General features: G+C 43.7%; 1 protein-coding gene across 1 annotated transcript in view; it reads right to left on the reverse strand.

Annotated features, from left to right (window-relative positions):
- Positions 1 to 19,120, reverse strand: part of rnf213b (ring finger protein 213b) — a 106,857-nt gene that overhangs the window by 12,062 nt on the left and 75,675 nt on the right. The window contains exons 46-56 of the mRNA XM_061709148.1: positions 15,649 to 15,760; positions 13,276 to 13,474; positions 11,988 to 12,160; positions 11,718 to 11,840; positions 10,250 to 10,351; positions 7,978 to 8,220; positions 5,554 to 5,638; positions 4,217 to 4,251; positions 4,023 to 4,126; positions 3,054 to 3,198; positions 440 to 596 (exon numbers count right to left, since the gene is read on the reverse strand). Of these exons, the coding sequence (XP_061565132.1) occupies positions 440 to 596; positions 3,054 to 3,198; positions 4,023 to 4,126; positions 4,217 to 4,251; positions 5,554 to 5,638; positions 7,978 to 8,220; positions 10,250 to 10,351; positions 11,718 to 11,840; positions 11,988 to 12,160; positions 13,276 to 13,474; positions 15,649 to 15,760 (1,478 nt within the window). The remainder of the gene's footprint in view (positions 1 to 439; positions 597 to 3,053; positions 3,199 to 4,022; positions 4,127 to 4,216; positions 4,252 to 5,553; positions 5,639 to 7,977; positions 8,221 to 10,249; positions 10,352 to 11,717; positions 11,841 to 11,987; positions 12,161 to 13,275; positions 13,475 to 15,648; positions 15,761 to 19,120) is intronic.

The raw sequence follows: 19,120 nt of genomic DNA on the forward strand, positions 1-19,120 counted from the left end.
CCCATATAAAGATAAAAAGATATGAAAATAAAAAATAAAGACAAAAATAAAAATAAAAGGAAAAGAAAAAAACAAAAATAAAAAATAAAGATAAAAGTAAAAGTTAGAAACAAAAATTTAAATTAAATAAAAAAATAAATAAAAAAATAAGAAAATTAAAAATAAAGATAAAAATAAAAGGTAAAAACAACAATAAAAATAGAAAAATAAAAGTAAAAGTTAGAAACAAAAATAAAAAAATAAAAATAAAATAAAAATAAAAAAGATATGAAAATTAAAAATAAAGATAAAGATAAAAATAAAAGTAAAAGGTAAAAACAAAAATAAATAAAATAAAATAAAAATAAAAAAATAAAAAAGATAAGAAAATAAAAATTCAAATAAAAGTAAAAGTTAAAAACAAAAATAAAAATAAAACGTGTGTTAAACGTCGTTTCACCTGTTGTGAATCTGGTCAGGATCAGATGAAGCGTCACTGCCGTGTTGTCGGTGTTCTGGTCCAGAACTCGACCCAGAACCTTCAGATCCTTCTCCAGATGATTCCACAGGAAGATCAGGACGTCGTTTGGTCTGGGATGAATCATGTCACCGACTTTCTGGAGGAGCAAACAACACAGGGGGCCGTTAACCGTTAGAAATTAAGTACATATAAATATCAGGAAACTGGATTGGTGGACAAATATTAATGTCCATGGACCACTGGTTCTTGGTAACTGTACCAAATATTAATGTCCATGGACCACTGGTTCTTGGTAACTGTACCAAATATTAATGTCCATGGACCACTGGTTCTTGGTAACTGTACCAAATATTAATGTCCATGGACCACTGGTTCTTGGGGTAACTGTACCAAATATTAATGTCCATGGACCACTGGTTCTTGGTAACTGTACCAAATATTAATGTCCATGGACCACTGGTTCTTGGTAACTGTACCAAATATTAATGTCCATGAACCACTGGTTCTTGGGGTAACTGTACCAAATATTAATGTCCATGGACCACTGGTTCTTGGGGTAACTGTACCAAATATTAATGTCCATGGACCACTGGTTCTTGGTAACTGTACCAAATATTAATGTCCATGGACCACTGGTTCTTGGGGTAACTGCACCAAATATTAATGTCCATGGACCACTGGTTCTTGGTAACTGTACCAAATATTAATGTCCATGGACCACTGGTTCTTGGTAACTGTACCAAATATTAATGTCCATGGACCACTGGTTCTTGGGGTAACTGTACCAAATATTAATGTCCATGGACCACTGGTTCTTGGTAACTGTACCAAATATTAATGTCCATGGACCACTGGTTCTTGGTAACTGTACCAAATATTAATGTCCATGGACCACTGGTTCTTGGTAACTGTACCAAATATTAATGTCCATGGACCACTGGTTCATGGGGTAACTGTACCAAATATTAATGTCCATGGACCACTGGTTCTTGGTAACTGTACCAAATATTAATGTCCATGGACCACTGGTTCTTGGGGTAACTGTACCAAATATTAATGTCCATGGACCACTGGTTCTTGGTAACTGTACCAAATATTAATGTCCATGGACCACTGGTTCTTGGTAACTGTACCAAATATTAATGTCCATGAACCACTGGTTCTTGGTAACTGTACCAAATATTAATGTCCATGGACCACTGGTTCTTGGGGTAACTGTACCAAATATTAATGTCCATGAACCACTGGTTCTTGGTAACTGTACCAAATATTAATGTCCATGGACCACTGGTTCTTGGTAACTGTACCAAATATTAATGTCCATGGACCACTGGTTCTTGGTAACTGTACCAAATATTAATGTCCATGGACCACTGGTTCTTGGTAACTGTACCAAATATTAATGTCCATGGACCACTGGTTCTTGGTAACTGTACCAAATATTAATGTCCATGGACCACTGGTTCTTGGTAACTGTACCAAATATTAATGTCCATGGACCACTGGTTCTTGGTAACTGTACCAAATATTAATGTCCATGGACCACTGGTTCTTGGTAACTGTACCAAATATTAATGTCCATGGACCACTGGTTCTTGGTAACTGTACCAAATATTAATGTCCATGGACCACTGGTTCTTGGTAACTGTACCAAATATTAATGTCCATGGACCACTGGTTCTTGGGGTAACTGTACCAAATATTAATGTCCATGGACCACTGGTTCTTGGTAACTGTACCAAATATCAATGTCCATGGACCACTGGTTCTTGGTAACTGTACCAAATATTAATGTCCATGGACCACTGGTTCTTGGTAACTGTACCAAATATTAATGTCCATGGACCACTGGTTCTTGGTAACTGTACCAAATATTAATGTCCATGGACCACTGGTTCTTGGTAACTGTACCAAATATTAATGTCCATGGACCACTGGTTCTTGGTAACTGTACCAAATATTAATGTCCATGGACCACTGGTTCTTGGTAACTGTACCAAATATTAATGTCCATGGACCACTGGTTCTTGGGGTAACTGTACCAAATATTAATGTCCATGGACCACTGGTTCTTGGTAACTGTACCAAATATTAATGTCCATGGACCACTGGTTCTTGGTAACTGTACCAAATATTAATGTCCATGGACCACTGGTTCTTGGTAACTGTACCAAATATTAATGTCCATGGACCACTGGTTCTTGGGGTAACTGTACCAAATATTAATGTCCATGGACCACTGGTTCTTGGTAACTGTACCAAATATTAATGTCCATGGACCACTGGTTCTTGGTAACTGTACCAAATATTAATGTCCATGGACCACTGGTTCTTGGTAACTGTACCAAATATTAATGTCCATGGACCACTGGTTCTTGGGGTAACTGTACCAAATATTAATGTCCATGGACCACTGGTTCTTGGGGTAACTGTACGGGTCACTGTCAAGTCCAACTGACGCTAATTTAAGCCGATAATCGGCTGTTATCACGTCTTCTCCACTAGTTGCAGACATTTTTGCTGATGTTTTACCACTCAGTGCAGTAAGGGGGCGTGGTCCAGGGTAAAGGGGCGTGGTCATGCTGGTTCTTACCTTCAGGTTCCTTACGGTTCCTTGCAGCATGGCTAGGTGCGTAAGCAGCCGCAGGATCCCGGACTGAGCCGACGTCATCTGTCTCTCCGGAGCTTCAGATCTTCGCTGAGCTTCGCCGAGAATATGTCCCGTCCGAGTCTGATCTCTGATAAAACAAACAAGAAGGAAAAAGCTTAACAACTAGCCCAGGTGTCGGCAACCCAACATGTTTTAGAGCCATATTGGACCAAAAACACAAAAAACTAATATGTCTGGAGCCGCAAAAAATTAAAGGTCTTGTATCAGCTTTAGAATGAAGGCAAATGGCGAAAGGCGAAATGTTGAGAAAAAAGTCGAAATGTCGAGGAAATAGTCAAAATTTCACGCCGATTTCCAAAAAATATATAATTTCAATTGTTCTCATAGAGAATTCAACAAAATATGTAGCGTTGTTCCTCTACTATTAATTCACCTAATTCAGGAGCTTTTTGGTGTATAATAGCCTACTACGGAAGAGTATTAGGGCCAGGCAGGAGAAAAATAAAAATAATATTTTAGAGGAGGAAGATTTTTTTTTCATTATGCACTGTGGAGAAAAAAGTCGAAATGTCGAGAAAAAAGTCGAGAAATAAATTGAAATGTCGAGAAAAAATTTGAAATGTTGAGAAAAAAGTTGAAATGACGAGAAAAAAGTCGAAATGTTGAAGAAAAAGTTGAAATGTCGAGAAAAAAGTCGAAATGTCGAGATTAAAAAGGAAAGGAAAAAGAAAAAAAAGAAAAAAGGAAAAAAAGAAGAAAAAGAAAAAAGAAGAAAAAGAAAAAAAAGGAAAAAGAAGAAAAAGAAGAAAAAAAGGAAAAAAAGGTCAAACATTTTTGAAAAAGCTCCAAGCCACCACCAGGGCGGCGCTAAAGAGCCGTGGGTTGCCGAGCCCTGGTCTAGACAGAACACAATAATATAATATTGTAATGAAGCTGCGTAGATAAACGAACCTCTGATGGGTTTGTCTAGTGAAGCCCTGGACCGGCTGGTATTGTGTCCCACCGATAGGAACTCCACAGTCTGCACATTTTGATTGTTGCTTTGGTCTTCCACACTGTGGAACAACAAATGTTCGGATAAAACGTTCTCTTTCATACTCTTTCATAATGTTTGATATTATAGCAGAAGAAATAAGGACACCAACCTCTCCCACGAAGCACGGATGACCGTTGGCACAGACTGGAAATTAAGGAAAAGAAATTAAGTTAAAGGAATTTGTTGTTTGCACATTCAGAAATGAATGATGAAACTATGGTATATTTGTATTATTAGTATTGTATTGTATGTGTAGGAATTTTTTTGTTCTCGTTTTTATTTTTATTTTTCCGACGAAATGAGGGCCTTTTTTCCCCCTAAACGTGCCCCAAAAGTCACCAAATTTTTCACCAAGCCAGGCCTGGCGAAAAATGTCATATTTAATGGTTTGCATTAATGGGCGTGGCCTAATGGCTCAACAGCGCCCCCTTGAAAACTTTGTGCCTCAAGTCCCACAATACGGTTTGACGTACATGCAAGAAGATCAGTACACACCTGCATCATGTCACAACTTAAAGAAAAGTCTCTTGGCGCCATGGCCGAAACCGAACAGGAAGTCGGCCATTTTGAATTAATCGTGTAATTTTGGGCAAAATTTATGCCATTTCTTCGGTAATTAATACGGCCCGAACCGTAACGTGCCCCCAGGTGTGTTATACATCAAAATGTGCGTCTCCATCTTGCGACTACGCGCATTACTTTTCTCTTTCAAAAGCGTTACCGTGGCGACGCTAGACGCCAAAAAGCGCACCCACCCTTCATCTGGTTGGTCCATATTTGATAGTTCCTACTTTCTGCCATAACTTTTGAATGGTTTGATATAAAGACTCGTGGGTGGTGTCATCGGACTCGCTATTGAGTACTTGAACATAATTGGTGCAAATTGCACGCGCGAGGGCCCGTTCATCTCTGCTTGTAGCTTTCATTTTTTATTTTTCTTTAGACAGGATTGTATTTAGTTAGCTATGGAGAATTTTTAGTGCCAAAATTAAATAAATAAATACATAATTAATTAATTAATTAAATGTTTCAATAATTAATTAAAATGGGAATTAAATATATCATTCATTAATTACATGTATCATGAATTAATTAAATGTGTCATTAATTAATTAAAATGGGAATTCAATATATCATTCATTAATTATATGTCATTAATTAATTAAATGTGTCATTAATTAATTAAAATTGGAATGAAATATATCATTAATTAAAATAAATCAATTAAAATAACAAATAATTAACTATTTCAGTATTTAATTAATTAATGACACATTTAATTAATGATTTTGTGTTGCGTGTGAATCATGAAATATCAAACTGTCAGTAATTATATTGAACTGTTTTGCTTTTCTTTTAATGCATGAAATAAAGAATATAGAAAAGAAGAAGAAAACCAATTTTAATTGATGGAAAAACCACAAGTTCCATATGATGAAAACTTACGATACATCGTGAGTTTACTTTCTCTGCTCAACCAATTCCTGGCGTCGCCCGTGTGGTCGTCCGGCATCGTTGGCAGATAAAAATTCTTGCAGGGAAAATTAAGTTAATTAGCAACATGGAAATAGGTGGTGCTAACATGCTAACATGCTAACATGCTAACAAGGTTATTTACGGTAACAGAAGGTTAACCCTTGTACCGTCTTTGGGTCAAAATGACATAATTCTCCTGTCCTTCTTTCCTCTCTGCTTCCTTCTCCCTTCCTCTTTGCTCCCTTCCTTCCTTCTTTACTCCTTTCCTTCCTTCCTTCCTTCCTTCCTTCCTTCCTTCCTTCCTTCCTTATTTTCTCCCTTCTTTCCTCCCTTCCTTCCTTCTTTACTCCTTTCCTTCCTTCCTTCCTTCCTTCCTTCCTTCCTTCCTTCCTTCCTTCCTTCCTTCCTTCCTCCATTCTTTCCTTCCTTCCTTCTTTCCTCCCATCCTTCCTTCCTTATTTTCTCCCTTCCTTCCTTCCTTCCTTCCTTCTTTCCTCCCTCCCTCCCTCCCTTCTTTCCTTCCTTCCTTCCTTCCTTCCTTCCTCCCTCCCTTCTTTCCTTCCTTCCTTCCTTCCTTCCTTCCTTCCTTCCTTCCTTCCTTCCTTCCTTCCTTCCTTCCTTCCTTCCTTCCTTCCTCCCTCCCTTCTTTCCTTCCTTCCTTCCTTCCTTCCTTCCTTCCTTCCTTCCTTCCTTCCTTCCTTCCTTCCATCCTTCCTTCCTTCCTTCCTCCTTTCCTTCCTTCCTTCCTTCTTTCCTTCCTTCCTTCCTTCCTTCTTTCTTTTCTCCCTTCCTTCCTTCTTTTCTCCTTTCCTTCCTTCCTTCCTTCCTTCCTCCATTCTTTCCTTCCTTCCTTCTTTCCTCCCTCCCTCCCTTCTTTCCTTCCTTCCTTCCTTCCTTCCTTCCTTCCTTCCTTCCTCCCTCCCTTCTTTCCTTCCTTCCTTCCTTCCTTCCTTCCTTCCTTCCTTCCTTCCTTCCTTCCTTCCTTCCTTCCTTCCTTCCTTCCTTCCTTCCTTCCTTCCTTCCATCCTTCCTTCCTTCCTTCCTTCCTCCTTTCCTTCCTTCCTTCCTTCTTTCCTTCCTTCCTTCCATCCTTCCATCCTTCCTCCATTCTTTCCTCCCTTCCTTCTTTCTTTTTTCCCTTCCTTCTTTCGTCCCTTCCTTCTTTTCTCCCTTCCTTCCCTCCTCCCTTCCTCCTTCCTTGACCCGAAGACAGCACAAGGGATAACAACGTTTAGCAGTAATATATGTAAGCGTCATCATCATGCCTACTTTATTCTGAGGTTTTCACAAAACCATCAATCGTGTAAATCCATGTAAACACCTAATTCCCAATGAAAACAGCCATTCCGAATTAAACTTAATTCCGAAGTAAGTGGCTGGTTTATTCCCATTTTAAATCCAAATAGAATAATTCCACAATCATGTAAACACTCATTCCTCTTTAACCCTTGTGCTGTCTTCAGGTCAAGGAAGGAAGGAAGAAAAGGAAGGAAGGAAGGAAAGAAGGGAGGAAGGAAAGAAGGAAGGAAAGAAGGAATGAAGGGAAAAAAGAAGGAAGGGAGGAAGGAAGGAAAGAAGGAAGGAAGGGAGAAAAGAAGGAAGGAAAGAAGGAAGGAAAGAAGGAAGGAAATGTAAAAAAGAAGGAAGGACGGGAGGAATGGAGGAAAGAAGGAAGGAAGGAAGGAAGGGAAAAAAGAAGAAAGAAAAGAAGGAAGGAAGGAAAGAAGGAAGGAAGGAAGGAAGGAAAGGAGGGAGGAAGGAAGGAAGGAAGGAAGGATGGAAGGAAGGAAGGAAGGAAGGAAGGAAGGAAGGAAGGAAGGAAGGAAGGAAGGAAGGAAGGAAGGAAGGAAGGAAGGAAAGAAGGGAGGGAGGAAGGAAGGAAGGAAGGAAGGAAGGAAGGAAGGAAAGAAGGGAGGGAGGGAGGAAAGAAGGAAGGAAGGAAAGAATGGAGGAAGGAAGGAAGGAAGGAAGGAAAGGAGAAAAGAAGGAAGGAATGAAGGGAAAAAAGAAGGAAGGGAGGAAGGAAAGAAGGGAAAAAAGAAGGGAGGGAGGAAGGAAGGAAAGGAGAAAAGAAGGAAGGAATGAAGGGAGAAAAGAAGGAAGGAAGGAAAGATGACATTGACATTTCTCTCGACATTTCGACTTTTTTCCTCAACATTTTGTCTTTTTTTTTCTCGACATTTGGACTTTTTTCTTGTTTTTCTTCCGGTAGTTTAACTTCCGGTCTGCCCCCCTATCCAATCAGAACCTCCCAACCCCCAGACCTGTAGAGGAATTACTATTTCCAATGTAAACTCGAAGGAAAATAGCTTAATTCGGAATTATTAATTCTGAATTAAAAAACATGTAACTGTGGCCAGTAACGTAAAGTTGGACGTAGGAGGTTTTTCTTACCATGGCTTTCTCGGGCTCGAAGGCGATCTGACGGAGAGGAAGCAGCGCGGGACTTTTACACACCAACACGGAGTCCAGATGAACCAGTAACTCCAGGACGGTTTGTCTCTGAGCCGGAAGAGTCGAGCTGATGCTGAAATCAGACCTCGGACCGCCGACACGGTTGACCAGAAGAGACGAGCAGAACTCTCTGAACTCCGCGGAGCTGATGTTCGTGAGCAGCTCGTCCATTCGGGCTATTTCCTGTGAGTCAAAAAGATCCCCAAAAGAAGAATTAAAGCTGCAACCAGCGATGAACGTCCTCCACCCTTGTGCACGTCCAGGCTGCAGTGGAAGCTTGTATGACTTGCATGTAGATTCTTCAGGCCTGGACATTTAGAGGATGTTGTGGACAGGAGTAAACTATCACTGTCGGTGTCCAGTATGTCCAAGGTCACTTATGAAGCATGAAATATTTGGTGCAGATTGGACAAAGTATGCCGAAGTTATAGCAGCTTCCTTTTTCATGGCGAGACATGGAAATTTGCCGCGTCGTCACGGCAACCAGGAAAAACGTAGGAAAACGATTTTGATAACTTTTCATCTCCAATGTCTGAAGATGATTCTGAGCGAATTTGAAGTCGGTGTGATAAAATCCCTAGGACTAGTTCGTTCAAATATGATGTGTGACAATGGCCAACAATCGGTCATTTGATTCAAGATGGCCGACTTCCTGTTGGTGTTAGGGTTTTGGTCCAAGAGACTTTTTGGTGCGTTTTGACATGTACATGTGTAGCAAATTTATTTTTTCTATGTCAATCTGGGGCAACGGGCTCAATTGTATAATTATATACATTTTCTAGGGGACGCTGTTGAGCCATTAGGCCACGCCCATTAATGCAAACCATTACCATATTGGCCCGAATATAAGACGACACTGATTATAAGACGACCCCCTCCTTTTCAAGACTTAAGTTTGAAACAAGACTTTTTGAACACCAAATTCAATTTTTATACAGAAAATAATTGCAGTACATCTGAAACAAATGATTATAACAATATATTCAAGAGAAAAAGCATGTTATTTTGCCTCATTCAAATCATCATCTTGAAGTTTGCATCATAACTTCTCCTCAGCTGCCGGTTAACCTGGACGATCTTCAACCAGATTTTCTCCAGATTGTCGCTACGTTTCTCCATTTTCTGTCTCTTCTCTTATTTTCTTCTCTTTTCCTTTTTACCGCTATTTTTTTATTTTTCTTCTTCCGTACAGGGGTTCGCTTTGGCCTGGGGAGTTAAGTTCAGCATTCGCTTTAAAGATATCTGGCGCCATCTAGCGGTGTGAATGGGTATAATGTCTAGACCCCGAATGTAAGACGACCCCCACTTTTTAAGTTTTATTTCAATGCAAAAAACACCGTCTTATATTTAGGCCAATACGGTAAATATCAAATTCTTCGCCAGGCCTGGCTTGAGTGCAAAATTTGGTGACTTTTGGGGCACGTTTAGGGGGAAAAAAAAAAAAGAAAGAAAATACCTACATATACAATAGGGCCTTCGCACTGTGGTTAACTACAGTGTGTATATATATATATATATATATATATATATATATATATATATATATATATATATATATATAGTTGGGCCTTGGATTTGTAGTTGGGGCTTGGAGCTGGTGTTGAAGTTGGGGCTTCTAGTTGGAGTTGGGGCTTGGCGTTGGAATTTGTCCTTGGAGTTTGTTAAAAAGATTAAAAACAAGTATATAATCCCACCTAAAAAGTCATTTTAAGATACAACCTTTCTAAGTAATGCTGTTTGCATTGTTACTGGCATTAAATAAACCCCCCAAAAATATTTCACGGCCCAAAATGGTATCAATGAGTTTGACGTACTTCACTAAGGAAAATAGGAAAGAAAAACCTGATGAAAATATTTCTCACTTTTGTCATTTCACTAGATCATTATATAAACTGAGGGTTCAAAAACTAAACTTAGGGTTTAAAAACTAAACTGGGGATTTAAAAACTAAACTGAGGGTTTAAAAAATGTGCGTTCCTTGTACACTTTTGGAAACACTGCAGGTTGGTAAAATATGGAAAACAATAAATAAAGATTTTGTGTCAGTGTGCATGGCAGCTTGCACGTCGCAAAATAAAACTTTAATAATTCATCAAAACACAGGGACAAAAACTTCCTGTGTTTTTATTGAAGATGTATTAAAATGAACAAATAAAAAACATAAGGACAAAATGTGAAATATCTGACTTAAGTGGACGATGATGTGACGTACCTGTGGAGACGGATGTGCGTTGGCGTCAGGTGACCTGTAGCGGCAGGTGATGAGTCTGAACACGGCCAGCGCCACCAAGCTAACCTTCGCGCCGCTCAGCTTCTATCCGAAAATAAAATAAAAGCACAAAGCTCATATAAAAGCTGATGTCATACAGATACAGATACAGACCGATTATCATCAAACCTGTTCATTAATTAGTGCCACGGCTGCGCCAGAGGCATTCCTCCTCCATATCTATGCAATAGCAATGGAGCACGAGGCACTCTTATTATAGCTCAGGCTTATTATTTATTCTTCCGTATAAACTTCGGCACATAACTAGTCCCGCAGCTTTGACAAAATGCGAAAAGTAAAAACGTAGAAACGTGCGCCCTAATCGGGAATCGATTGGTATGACTTTTATTAGCGATTGGTGCGCACGTTTTCGCGCAACGTGCGAAAACGTGCGCTTTTTTGGCGCCATCCGGAAGGCATTGGGAGAACTTTGGGGCCTCACCACTCACACACCGTTACTCGAAAAACTCTGAACCGATTTAGAAAGTTGTAGGCCCTGAATTTAACTACAGTCTTATGAATTTTCAGAGCGATCGCACAAATAGTTTTCGCACGAAGTGCAAAAACATTTCCAAATTTCCAAACTAATGGGGAGATTTTCCCATGTGTGGCGCGGAATGTCACACTGTGGATGGGAGAAGGTAAAAAAAAAAATTCACCTTTTTTCTGAGTCACCTAGCTTTCTCATACCTTCACGTAGAAGTGTGATTCAAACTTCAAAACGGAGGAAGACTTCTCTTCTCTCCAAAACACCAAACAGTTTTTTTCCTAGGATATACACTTTTCAAAATATGAGCACACAAGTGAGGACTGGAAATCACTTTTTCGTCAAATCTAGAGTGCGGGTGTCGGTTGGTAGAGTGTGAGAAGCCGTTAAAAATTACCTGAATTATTATTTGTAACTCGAGCTCACGGCCATACCGTAAAAAGGAGACAAATAATCTTTTGTCAGAATGTAGACATAGGTGTTGGGATTCATACAATGTGACTTTGACAGGCAGGGTATGCACACAATTTAAACGGGAGGGCTAGAGCGCCGCCAATACCTGCCTCAGTCCCCATTCACTGTAATGTAATCAAACGTTTTCTTCAAAAGAATCTCACTCTGTCTTCGCACTGAGCTTACTCACGCATTTTAAGGAATATCTGAATAAAATTAAGATTGTCAGAATCTGCCGGCTTCTGTGTCTCTCATGATGTTTTCATTTTTTGGCTACGAGCTACGGTTTGATCACAAATCGGAGTGATTTGAGACCTTGTCAGAAGCCAAAAAGATAGTTCCTATTTTCTGCAATAACTTTTGGATGGTTTGATATAGGGAATGTCATCAAAATCGCAATCATCTGGCAGTAGTCCCGTGGCACTTCAAAATGTCCAGGGAATTTTGTGTCTAGTATGTTCATATCGTCACCTGCAGCTCCGTCACAAAGCTGTGGGTCCGGTTCTCCAGTAGAACCTGCGTCACAGCGTCTCTGATTTCCCTGTAGGAAACTCCACAGCAGAGGTAGTGGTCCACGTTGGTGGGCATCGCCCTCTTTCAGGAAAAAGAAAGGGAAGACATAGAAAAAATAATAATTAATTTAAAATGAAGAGTTCAAAATTACTTTACTTTAATTTGGCAAGAGATTCGGCCCGTGGGCCCCCAGTTGATGATCACTGATTTACAAGAATAGGCTTGTACCTGAAGCCGGAGCAGGTTTGCAGGAAAGATCCAGCGGCGGTCCGGACGGTTGAGCAGGGACAGGATGTGGTCGACGCCCGAGTGTCGGAGGACGGATCGCAGCAGGAAAACCCTCAGCCAGTCGTTGCCGGAGTACTCGCACACCGCCCTGATCTGCTCCAGGAACTTCCGCCCTGGTGACGAGAACCAAACGTTAAAACCGTGCTCGTGTCCATGTGCAGATGATGTGTAACGGTACACGGATGCAGAACGGTGTGTAACGGTACACGGATGCAGAACGGTGTGTAACGGTACACGCAGAGGTGGTAGTAACGAGTTACATTTACTCCGTTACATTTACTTGAGTAAGTTTTGGGAAAGTAAATGTACTTTTAGGAGTAGTTTTGAATCACTATACTTTTTACTTTTACTTGAGTAGATTTGTGAAGGAGAAACTGTTCCTCTTACTCCGCTACATTAGGCTACGTTGAGCTGTTACTTTTCTTTTATCCCTTTTATCCGCGTATGCGTCAATCTCATGACATCACTGGGTGATTCTTTGGGAAAAATGTTTGAAAAAAAAAAAAGTACAAAGGCTGGAAATTTTGTGCTACTTGTGCTTAATTTATTTTTTTATTCTGTTATTATTTTATTATTCATTAAAGTACTTGAATTTACTTTAAGATTATTTTCATTATTTTTTTTATTTTTTATTAATTTAAATTTATTTTATTGATTTAATTTGCCTGAAGATGATTATTTTGTACTTTTGTCTGTTTGAATGGTTGTGTTAAAAAATAAATCAGACGTTACTCAACAGTTACTCAGTACTTGAGTAGTTTTTTCACCAAGTACTTTTTTACTTTTACTCAAGTAATTATTTGGATGACTACTTTTTACTTGTATTTGAGTCATATTATAAAATAAAAAAAGTCGAAATTTCAACAAAAAAGTCGAAATGTTGAGAAAAAAGTCGAAATTTCAACAAAAAAGTCAAATTTCAACAAAAAAGTCGAAATGTTGAGAAAAAAGTCGAAATGTCGAGAAAAAAGTCGAAATGTCAAGAAAAAAGTTGAAATGTCGAAAATAATGTTGAAGTACAATTTCAACAAAAAAGTCAAAATGTTGAGAAAAAAGTCAAAATTTCGAGAAAAAAGTCGTCTATCCACCTCTGGGTACACGGATGCAGAACGGTGTGTAACGGTACACGGATGCAGAACGGTGTGTAACGGTACACGGATGCAGAGCGGTGTGTAACGGTACACGGATGCAGAACGGTGTGTAACGGTACACGGATGCAGAACGGTACCGTCACTCTCCACTCCCGTCAGCAGCTCGGCGGCGGTGCGGAGGCAGATTTTGAGCTTGGCTACGTCGAGCAGGAACTCCGCCGGGTCCTGGTTTATCCCCGGAGTCTGTTTCCTGGCAATCCTGCTCAGAAATCCGATGTCTGCTTGCTGCTCTTCTCTCCGACTTACTCCCCCCACGTTTGAGCACAACAGAGAATCCTGAGTGTCAGAAGAGTTCACTGGTCTGAATGAAACGTCTTCATTTGTGGTAGTTCAAACAATCTTCCAGACTATTCGCCATAAAGACCCACCTCATGCTTATCTTCACATCCATCCAGCAGGATGAAAACAAGTAAAACATACATACATACACAAACATATATACATATGTAAAAAAAATGGACACGCCGTAGACATTCCATGGGAACGATGTGGGAACGCCATGGACATGCCATGGGAACGCCATAGGAACGCCGTGGGAACGCCATGGAGACGCCATAGGAACACCATTGGGAACGCCGTGGAAACGCTGTTGGCACGCCGTTGGGGACGCCTTGGGAATGTCATGGACAGGCCATGGGAACGCCATGGGAACTCCGTGGACACGCCATGGAAACGCCATGGGAACGCCGTGGGAACACCATGGGAACCCCAAAGGAACGCCATGGGAACGCCATGTATACGCTGTGAGAATGCCATGGGAACGCCACGGACACGCCATGGGAACACAGCGGGAATGCTGTGGGAACGCCATGGGAACGAACGCCATGGGAACGCCATGTGAACGCTATGGACCCGCCATGGTATCGCCGTTGGGGATGCCGTGGGAACACCATGGGAACGCCATGGGAACACCATGGGAACACCATGGATACGCCGTGGGAAAGCCATGGGAACGATGTGGGCACGCTGTGGCAACGCCATTGGGGACGCCATGGGAACCACATGGAAACGCTGTTGGCACGCCGTGGGCATGCTGTGGGAACGCCATTGGGGACGCCTTGGAAATGTCATGGACAGGCCATGGGAACGCCATGGGAACACTGTCGGAACGCTGTGGGAACACCATGGGAACGCCATGGGAACGCCATGGAAACGCCGTGGGAACGCCATGGGAATGCCGTGGGAACGCCATGGGAACGCCATGGGAACCCCATGGGAACCCCAAAGGAACGCCATGGGAACGCCATGGATACGCTGTGAGAACGCCATGGGAACACTGTCGGAACGCTGTGGGAACCCCATGGGAACGCCATGGGAACGCCATGGAAACGCCGTGGGAACGCCATGGGAATGCCGTGGGAACGCCATGGAAACCCCATGGGAACCCCAAAGGAACGCCATGGGAACGCCATGGATACGCTGTGAGAACGCCATGGGAACGAACGCCATGGGAACGCCATGTGAACGCAATCAAAACGCAATGGGAACACCTTGGAAACGTAACGCCATGGGAACGCCATGGGAATGGCATGGGAACGGCATGGGAACGCCATGGATACGACATGGGAATGCCGTGGAAACGCTGTGAGAACGCCATGGGAACGCCAAGGATACGACATGGGAACGCCGAGGAAACACTGTGAGAATGCCATGGGAACGATGTGGGAACGCCATTGGGGACGCCTTGGGAACGCCATGGACAGGCCATGGGAACGCCATGGACAGGCCATGTGAACGCTATGGACAGGCCATGGGAACGCCATGGAAACGCTGTGAGAACGCCATGGGAACGCCATGGGGACGCCATGGGAACGCCGTGGAAACACTGTGAGAATGCCATGAGAACGCCACGGACACGCCATTGGAACACCATGGGAACGCTATGGACACGCCATGGTATCGCTGTTGGGGATGCCATGGGAACGCCATGGGAACACCATGGATACGCCGTGGGAAAGCCATGGGAACGATGTGGGCACGCTGTGGCAACGCCATTGGGGACGCCATGGGAACGCCATGGAAACGCCATGGGAATGCCATGGGAATGCCATGGATACGCCGTGAACAGGCCATGGGAACGCCATGGGAACGCCATGGGAACGCCATGGGAACGCCATTGGGAATGCCATGATATCCAAGCGGCCGGGAGGAGGTTCAGATTTATGGAAGCTAGTCATCATTCGTCTTTTTGTTTCTCTTCTGTTCGTAAAAAATCTGATGGTCAAGCTTTTGTAAGTTCATCTCAGATATTTTAAAAATCTCAGATTTCTTGTAAAATGTGTATATTCACTGCATGTCACCTTTGGAATTTATGTATACTTGTCTGGTGTTGATAAAAGGTTTGGATTCGATGGTGAGAAAAGAAACTTGCCCAATGAAGACCAGAATCAATAAAGCAGTTCTAATTAATAATTACAGACGGTGAGGAAGGAGAGTTGGTATTCTCTCACCTGGAAACAGTTTACAAACAGCTGATAGAGTTCCGTCCGGTCCCCCGTGTCCAGCAGTTTGTCCTCCAGGTTCTTCAGGTAGTCCTGGATGTGCGTCTTCACCTGCTCAAAACTGATTTTCAAGTAGAAAAACCATCACGACACCGAAAATGACTCGAGTCTAAAAGCATCATCTGAGCTCAGATCAGTGCTCTAAAGTGGCTAGTTCCCCCTCTAAAGTGGCTAGTCCCCCCTCTAAAGTGGCTAGTCCCCCCTCTAAAGTGGCTAGTTCCCCCTCAAAAGTGGCTAGTCCCCCTCTAAAGTGGCTAGTCCCCCCTCTAAAGTGGCTAGTCCCCCTCTAAAGTGGCTAGTTCCCCCTCTAAAGTGGCTAGTCCCCCCTCTAAAGTGGCTACTCCCCCCTTTAAAGTGGCTAGTCCCCCTCTAATGTGGCTAGTCCCCCTATAAAGTGGCTAATCCCCCTCTAAAGTGGCTGGTCCCCCCTCTAAAGTGGCTAGTCCCCCTCTAAAGTGGCTTGTCCCCCCTCTAAAGTGGCTTGTCCCCCCTCTAAAGTGGCTAGTCCCCCTCTAAAGTGGCTAGTCCCCCTATAAAGTGGCTAGCCCCCCTCTAAAGTGGCTAGTCCCCCCTCTAAAGTGGCTAGTCCCCCCTCTAAAGTGGCTAGTCCCCCCTTTAAAGTGGCTAGTCCCCCCTCTAAAGTGGCTAGTCCCCCTCTAAAGTGCCTAGTCCCCCCTCTAAAGTTGCTTGTCCCCCCTCTAAAGTGCCTAGTCCCCCCTCTAAAGTGGCTAGCCCCCCCTCTAAAGTGTCTAGTTCCACCTCTAAAGTGGCTAGTCCCCCTCTAAAGTGGCTAGTCCCCCCTCTAAAGTGGCTAGCCCCCCCTCTAAAGTGTCTAGTTCCACCTCTAAAGTGGCTAGTCCCCCTATAAAGTGACTAGTCCTCCCTCTAAAGTGGCTAGTCCCCTTATAAAGTGGCTAGTCCTCCCTCTAAAGTGGCTAGTCCCCCTATAAAGTGGCTAGTCCCCCCTCTAAAGTGTCTAGTTCCACCTCTAAAGTGGCTAGTCCCCCTATAAAGTGACTAGTCCTCCCTCTAAAGTGGCTAGTCCCCTTATAAAGTGGCTAGTCCTCCCTCTAAAGTGGCTAGTCCCCCTATAAAGTGGCTAGTCCCCCCTCTAAAATGGCTAGTTCCCCCTCTAAAGTAGCTAGTCCCCCCCTAAAGTGGCTAGTTCCCCCTCTAAAGTGGCTAGACCCCCTCTAAAGTGGCTAGTCCCCCCTCTAAAGTGGCTAGTCCCCCTATAAAGTGGCTAGTCCCCCCTCTAAAGTGGCTTGTTCCCCCTCTAAAGTGGCTAGTCCCCCTCTAAAGTGGCTAGTCCCCCTCTACAGTGGCTAGTTCCCCCTCTAAAGTGGCTAGTTCCCCATCTAAAGTGACTAGTCCCCCTCTAAAGTGACTAGTCCCCTTCTAAAGTGGCTAGTCCCCCTCTAAAGTGGCTAGTCCCGCCTCTAAAGTGGCTAATCCCCCTCTAAAGTGGCAAGTCCCCCTATAAAGTGGTTAGTTCCCCTCTAAAGTGGCTAGTTCCCCCTCTAAAGTGGCTAGTTCCCCCTCTAAAGTGGCTAGTTCCCCATCTAAAGTGACTAGTCCCCCTCTAAAGTGACTAGTCCCCTTCTAAAGTGGCTAGTCCCCCTCTAAAGTGGCTAGTCCCGCCTCTAAAGTGGCTAATCCCCCTCTAAAGTGGCAAGTCCCCCTATAAAGTGGTTAGTTCCCCTCTAAAGTGGCTAGTTCACCCTCTAAAGTGGCTAGTCCCCCCTCTTAAGTGGCTAGTCTCCCCTCTAAAGTGGCTAGTCCCCCTATAAAGTGGCTAGTCCCCCTCTAAAGTGCCTAGTCCCCCCTCTAAAGTGGCTAGTCCCCCGTCTAAAGTGCCTAGTCCCCCCTCTAAAGTGCCTAGTCCCCCCTCTAAAGTGCCTAGTCCCCCCTCTAAAGTGGCTAGTCCCCCCTCTAAAGTGGCTAATCCCCCTATAAAGTGGCTAGTCCCCCCTCTAAAGTGGCTAGTTCCCCCTCTAAAGTGTCTAGTCCCCCCTCTAAAGTGGCTAGTCCCTCTCTAAAGTGGCTAGTTCCCCCTCTAAAGTGGCTAGTCCCTCTATAAAGTGACTAGTCCCCCCTCTAAAGTTGCTAGTCCCCCCTTTAAAGTGGCTAGTCCCCCCTCTAAAGTGGCTAGTCCCCCTATAAAGTGGCTAGTCCCCCCTCTAAAGTGGCTAGTCCCCCCATTAAGTGGCTAGCCCCCCCTCTAAATTGGCTAGTCCCCCTCTAAAGTGGCTAATCCCCCCTCTAAAGTGGCTACCCCCCCTCTAAAGTGGCTAGTCCCCCTCTAAAGTGGCTAGTCCCTCTCTAAAGTGGCTAGTCCCCCTCTAAAGTGGCTAGTTCCCCCTCTAAAGTGGCTAGTCCCTCTATAAAATGGCTAGTCCCTCTATAAAATGGCTAGTCCCCCCTCTAAAGTGGCTAGTCCCCCCTCTAAAGTGGCTAGTCCCCCCTCTAAAGTGGCTAGTCCCCCCTCTGAAGTGGCTAGTCCCCCTCTAAAGTGGCTAGTCCCCCTCTAAAGTGGCTAGTCCTCCCTCTAAAGTGGCTAGTCCTCCCTCTAAAGTGGCTAGTTCCCCCTCTAAAGTGGCTAGTTCCCCCTCTAAAGTGTTTAGTCCCCCTCTAAAGTGGCTAGTTCCCCCTCTAAAGTGGCTAGTTCCCCTCTAAAGTGGCTAGTCCCCCCTCTAAAGTGACTAGTCCCCCCTCCTAAAGTGGCTAGTCCCCCTCTCAAGTGGCTAGTTCCCCCTCTAAAATGGCTAGTCCCCCTCTAAAGTGGCTAGTTCCCCCTCTAAAGTGGCTAGTTCCCCTCTAAAGTGACTAGTCCCCCTCTAAAGTGGCTAGTCCCCCTCTAAAGTGGCTAGTTCCCCCTCTAAAGTGGCTAGTCCCTCTATAAAGTGGCTAGTTCCCCCTCTAAAGTGGCGAGTTCCCTTCTAAAGTGGCTATTCCCCCCTCTAAAGTGGCTAGTTCCCTTCCAAAGTGGCTTGTCCCCCTCTAAAGTGGCTAGTCCCCCCTCTAAAGTGGCTAGTCCCCCTCTAAAGTGGCCAGTCCCCCCTCTAAAGTGCCTAGTTCACCCTCTAAAGTGGCTAGTCCCCCCTCTTAAGTGGCTAGTCCCCCCTCTAAAGTGGCTAGTCCCCCTATAAAGTGGCTAGTCCCCCTCTAAAGTGCCTAGTCCCCCCTCTAAAGTGGCTAGTCCCCCCTCTAAAGTGCCTAGTCCCCCCTCTAAAGTGCCTAGTCCCCCCTCTAAAGTGCCTAGTCCCCCCTCTAAAGTGGCTAATCCCCCTATAAAGTGGCTAGTCCCCCCTCTAAAGTGGCTAGTTCCCCCTCTAAAGTGGCTAGTCCCTCTATAAAGTGACTAGTCCCCCCTCTAAAGTTGCTAGTTCCACCTTTAAAGTGGCTAGTCCCCCCTCTAAAG

The sequence above is a fragment of the Cololabis saira genome, chromosome 19 (genome assembly GCF_033807715.1).
Source record: "Cololabis saira isolate AMF1-May2022 chromosome 19, fColSai1.1, whole genome shotgun sequence".
NCBI lineage: Eukaryota > Metazoa > Chordata > Actinopteri > Beloniformes > Belonidae > Cololabis > Cololabis saira.